The sequence below is a fragment of the Fundulus heteroclitus genome, unplaced genomic scaffold (assembly GCF_011125445.2).
Source record: "Fundulus heteroclitus isolate FHET01 unplaced genomic scaffold, MU-UCD_Fhet_4.1 scaffold_153, whole genome shotgun sequence".
NCBI classification, from domain to species: Eukaryota; Metazoa; Chordata; class Actinopteri; order Cyprinodontiformes; family Fundulidae; genus Fundulus; species Fundulus heteroclitus.
The window spans coordinates 288,206-294,205 of record NW_023396565.1 but is presented as its reverse complement, the minus strand read 5'-3'; the positions used below and the strand labels follow the sequence as shown (position 1 = coordinate 294,205).

The window sequence follows — 6,000 nt, the reverse complement described above, 5'->3', positions numbered from 1 at the left end:
ATATATATATATATATATATATATATATATATATATATATATTTTTTTTTTTATTTTTATTTATTTTTTTTTTTAAGTGTGCCCCCTTAAAAAGATGGAATGCCCCCCCTGTAATTTGTTTCTACAGCCGGGTCTGGCGCGGAGGAACCAAGCCGAGCTCAACTCTAACAAACTCTTTTCGCGCAACGCTCGCGGAGAAACAGCCAAGCAAGCGCACAGCACAGCTGGTGTTGAGCATGGAAAGACCAGGTCTAGCGCGCGAGCAAAGAAGGAACTGAGCGCGTGCGTGTTGTCTCACTGCGCGCTCAGAAGTTAGTAAATTGTCATATATTCACCTAATCTGATCTGTTTTGTATGGTGCTAGTGATTTAAATTCAACTCATTTTATGCAAATTTGTTCAAAACCTTGTTAAAACATGATGATAACATGTGAAAAAATGTTTTAAGAATAATAAAAAAACAACAACAAAGGTTCACTTTTTTTTTTATTCAATTTAAAACATGCACTCTGGCTCTATTCTTTAAATAATCAGCTGTCTTGAAAGCTTCCAAAACCCATCAGGGAGACTGTATGGATTTACAGTAATTCTGCTGTGGCATTGTTAAAAAGCTTTATGTTTAACTTCTACGACTTCATTATTAAACTGAGACTGTCTTTATTGAAGGTGATTATCGTCTTCAATCTGCATCATGAAGGTTCTGACTGGGCTGCTGTTTCTTTCTGCCTTGTTGGCTCTGAGTCAAGCTGCTGGTGAGTTTCTCTGACTTTGGTCTGTTAGAGAGAATAATCCTGACAACGGTTCTTTATTTCTGCAGACAGACTGATCTAATCTAACCACATATATTATAATAAAAAACGACTCTGATAGTTGTATCCCTGTAGGGTATACCTGGAATGAAGAACATTTTAGTTAGAAGTTAAAATTCAGATTTTTGTTAAACTGAGCTCTTTTTTCTATAGCTGTAGCTTGAAACATGGGAGATCCAGCAGGTTAGTGACCCTTTCACTTCGTTTTAGGACAGATTGATCATAATTTGCTTTGCTAAACAAAGAATTTAACATGTTTTTCCATTTGTCTTTTCAAGGTGTGGAAATTGAACTTGCAGCTGAGGAGGCTGTTGTAGACGGTGAGGTTACGTTTCCATATAATTATTAGATCGCTCTCATGGAATAACTACCATCTGTAGCAGGGATCCATACAGATACTACTTTCCTTTTAAAGCCCATTGGGCCTGATCTCACTATACCTCTATGGAGGAGGCTTTAATGTTCATAAAACAAGTCCCTATTTTATTTTACAGTATTTTAAACACACAGAATGCTATGTAACCATCAAACATTGCTGATTCTCTTAGAAAAAAATGCTTTGTTGCGCAGAACTTGAATCCCTGGATTTAATTAAAAGTTGGATGACTGAAAGTCGTCTTCAAGTAAGTTGCTTTGTTTTCTACCTTTTTTTGGAATGACCATGACCTGGATGACTGAGAATCTTCACCAGCATAAAGGAGACATTTTGTCTGTGAGGCACATTGTATTTTTACCTTAAAGGAGCTATTTAAAATAAAATTGTACTTAAGAGTGAGAAGAGCTTTAACAGAAACCAATAGGGTGTATCACAATAAAAATCTCAATTTGAGAAAATAAATCTATGATGAAATATTATCAGCATTACCATTTTACAGCAGAACCTCGAAGCAGTTTAATAAAATTCAAATAACAAAATAATAAAAGTAGATTCTGACAACACTTTGTGGCAGCAAAACCTACATATTTTTGTTTGGGGCGGTTCCTCCTAAACGGGCGAGTGGCTGGCTTGTAAAGGTTGTTATGGAGACTTGGTGTTCCCAGGATGCCACTATTAGCACTCTTCATGGAGAGCTTTACAGATCTTTTTGTTTAACTCTCTTATGTTATTCCCAACTGTGCCTGGTGGTCAGGTAAATATGGCTCCTTGTCCATCTCAGTGGCATAGAGAAACGGTCATGCCTTATTTATTTCACTTACAGCTCATGTGGCATATTTTTTGATTTTGTGTCAACTTGATGTAATAACCCATGATTAAATAAAGTAAATATAATTATTTAGACTGCACATACAATGTATTTAGCTGAGACTCTCCATCTCTTTGTCATCAGAAGAAATTGACATGGTCAAGAGATCCAATTCTTGTCCTCCTGGCTGGTCTCTGATTAAGAGTCGCTGCTTCCGCTATGTTGCCAAAGCCTTGTCTTGGGCTAGAGCTGAGGTGAGTTCCAACAACATTTTGCTCTTATTTTCTGTTACTCAGACTTATTTCAAAATACTTAATTGAAAAAGCTCAGCTATTACTTCAGAACATCATTCTGTGTTTGTCTGTAGAAAAACTGTCTGTCCATGGGGGCAAACCTGGCATCAGTTCATGACTTGGATGAGTATCATCAGGTTCAGTCTGTGATAACTACGGCATCTCATGGGTCTAAAGAAACATGGATTGGAGGCACTGATGCACAGGAGGTATTTTCACCTGTAAAGTCTAACTATTAAGTATTTTGTGAAACATTGGATGAAACATGACTTCTGTTGAATTCCTTCTTTCAGATGAGCGTTTGGCTGTGGAGCGATGGAAGCCCTCTGCACTACACAAACTGGTGTAACGGAGAGCCTAATAATTATAAGGGAGGGCAGCGCTGTTTGCAGATGAACTATTCTAGTAAAAAAAAATATCACACATGATTGTGTTTTCTTAGAAGGTAAAGGGACTCATTGGTGATTAGCTGGTTTACTCTGTAAGCAAGAGTTTTAGAGAGACAGGCCCTGCTGGAGTTTTAGTTGCCATACATTTACATTTACTGGATTAAAGATCGTTTATCTTCATTTTTTTATTTTATTTAAGGGGGATCAAAAGATTTTAATATCAACCTTTCCCATAATTATGATACTGTGGATGCTTTCAGGGTTTTTGTTTTAATGATGTTGACTGATTTGTTCTCTTGCTCAAAGGTGAAAAGTGCTGGGATGACTGCTACTGTTATGTCCAACTTCCTTCTGTCTGCGCCAAGAAAATCTGATGAGTCAGAGGTTCACAAAGATGCAGAATCCAGAGGAGGATTAGTGTTACGTGTTTCTGTTAACCTGCCTTTTTGAAGCCTCAGATATCCTAAAACTCATTTCTGCTTCTTTCCTTCACATAATTTCTCTTTATTGCAACCTACTAAAATGAAGCCAAAAATAAACAGAGGGTGGATTTTCTCTCTTTAAATTGAGCTGAATGTGTTAAAAATAAAAATAAAAAATATATAATTTAACCTAAACTTTCTTGTTTAATCTTCGGCCTTTCAAAAATAAACCTTTGAAGCATAGGAACAAGATTTTGTGTGGTTTGTTCCCTGCCTTTGATTTATGAATGTTTACCTTCTGTATTACTTCAGCTTTGGACTTCAATCTAAACTTCAGTCTAACCAGTCTCTCGCCATTCTCTTCCACCAGTACACTCTCCATTTGTTTAAAATATGTTTAATATGGCTGTGTTTGCAAAATTTATAGTCATATGTACAATTTTCACGGGTAAACACTGCTGACTTGACTTATTCCTATCGACTCTTTCAGTGACAAAATATCAGCGACTTAAATTCAGTTAATATTTACTGTGTTACACATATGAACATTAGTTTATATATGTTTTAATTTTACTTAGTGTTTTGTCTTAAAACTTCTCTAGGATCTCAAGTTTCCACTAAATTTTTTACATTTGTGGAGAATGCAAACAGACAAACTTGCATTAGTGGGTTCAATCTGTCTTTAGCATTTTGCAATGCTTGTAAAAAATAGCCTAAAATAGATAACATACAAAAAAAGGGCATGCAATTATTTGAAATGTCTCTGATATATTATTTTCACTGACACAGCTCTCAAAATAAACTGGCAGTTAAATGAAAAAAATAACTTTTACCAATGTTTCCATGTGTACACACAGTGCCCTCTGGTGGATTATGTTTGCATAATTTGTCCTGCTTCCCAGCTCAGGGTCAAGTTTAGATCCCTAAAACTAAACACTTGGTTCAGTTCTGCTCAGGCCCGTATTAAGACAATGTGGTGCCCCTGGGCACTATACCTCAACCCCCCCCCCCCCCTTACCTGTGCTGTCCTCCGGTCAAAAACATCAGACATAATCAAGGGGATCTCTGTAATGTAATTTACTATTTACTAAGTTAGTAAATACATGCATGGCCTTTCAACAATTTCAAGTAAATAATATAACACATTTATGAAAAATATATTTTTAAAGCATGTGTCATGTGGTGCCCCCCCCCCCCATGGTTGGTGCCCCTGGGCACTGGCCCACTGGCCCTTATGGATAATCCGGCCCTGGTTCTGCCTCTTTCTTCAGCTGTGTGCTGGTGCTTTTAGGGGAGCTCCTTAGATATTCTGCCTTCTTCTCCCTGGTTTTCCCTGAAAAAACAAGTCTGATAGTTGTCTCATATTAGGATGACCTGGAATTAAGAACATTATAGTTAGAAGATAAAATTCTGATTTTTGTTAAACTGAGCTGGAAACGGGAGAGATCCAGCAGGTTATTGACCTTTCACTTTGTTTTAGGACTGATTTATCATAATCTGCTTTGCTATATAAAGAATTTAACATATTTTTTCACTTACCTTTCCAAGGTGTGGAAATTAAACTTGCAGCTGAGGAGGCTGTTGAAGACGGTGAGGTTACGTTTCCATAAAATTATTAGATCGCTCTCATGGAATAACTACTATGTGCAGCAGTGATCCATACAGATACTGCTTTTCTTTTGAAGCCCATTGGGCCTGATAAAATAACATTTTAAAAATGTTTTTTTGTCAAATGAAAAATCACTCACCTTAAGGATGTTGGTTTCTTATTCTTATATGATTATGTATCTGAAAATAATATATTTGAACTGATAAGACGACAGAGGGAAACCTTTAAAAGCCGCACATTTGACCAACAGGAAGTTAATGAAAGCTAATCCTTTTCACTGTAGCTAACAACAAAGCTACTAGCTCAATAAAAAAGGTTAAAAAATAAAAGAACTGGACATGTATTTCAAAATGAGCAAAAAACAAAGCAACTGGACTTGTTTTACGTAAACGTCTTTAAACTATGGTTTTGGGTCTCTGTCTGGGCCTCCTCCCGGTGGGACGTGCCCGGAACATCTCACCAGGGAGGCGTCCAGGAGGCATCCTAACCAGATGCCCGAGCCACATTAACTGGCTCCTCTTGATGTGGAGGAGCAGCGGCTCTACTTTGAGTCCTCCCCGGATGACTGAGCTCCTCACCCTATCTCAAATGAAGAGCCCAGACACACTACAGAGAAAACTCATTTCGGATGCTTGTATCCGGGATCTCGTTCTTTTCAGTCACGACCCAAAGCTCATGACCATAGATGAGGGTAGGAACGTAGATCAACCGGTATATTGAGAGATTCGCCTTTTGGCGGATCGGTACAGCGCCCGCTTCACAGCAGATGCCGCACCAATCTGCCTGTCGATCTCATGCTCCATCTTCCCCTCATTCCTGAACAAGACCCCAAGATATTTAAACTCCTCCACTGGGTGCAGCACATCCTCCCCAACACGGAGAAGGCACTCTACCCTTTTCCGGTTCAAGACCATGGTCTCGGATTTGGAGGCACTGATTCTCATCCCAGCCGCTTCGCACTCGGCTGCGAACCGCTCCAGTGAGAGCTGTAGATCACGCCCTGATGAAGCCAATAGGACCACGTCATCCGCGAATAGCAGAGACGCAATCCTAAAGCCACCAAATCGGATCCCCTCAACACCTTGGCTACACCCAGAAATTCTTTCCCTAAAAATTATGAACAGAATCTGTGACAAAGGGCAACCTTGGCGGACTCCAACTCTCACCGGAAACGAGTCCGACTTACTGCCGGCAATGAGAACCAGACTCTGACACCGGTCATACAGAGACCTGACAGCCCTTATTAAAGGGCCCGGTACTCCATACTCCCGGAGAACTCCCCACATGATCCCTCG

At 39.0% G+C, this 6,000-nt stretch overlaps 1 protein-coding gene across 2 annotated transcripts in view; it reads left to right on the top strand.

The window, feature by feature from the left end:
- Window positions 1–669: 669 nt before the first annotated feature.
- The window catches only part of LOC118558731 (ladderlectin-like), a 32,832-nt gene continuing 27,501 nt past the window's right edge, over window positions 670–6,000 (top strand). For both annotated transcript variants that reach the window (XM_036129278.1, XM_036129277.1), the window contains exon 1: window positions 670–751. In XM_036129278.1, coding sequence (XP_035985171.1) covers window positions 691–751 — 61 coding nt within the window. In that variant the 5' untranslated portion in view covers window positions 670–690. The remainder of the gene's footprint in view (window positions 752–6,000) is intronic.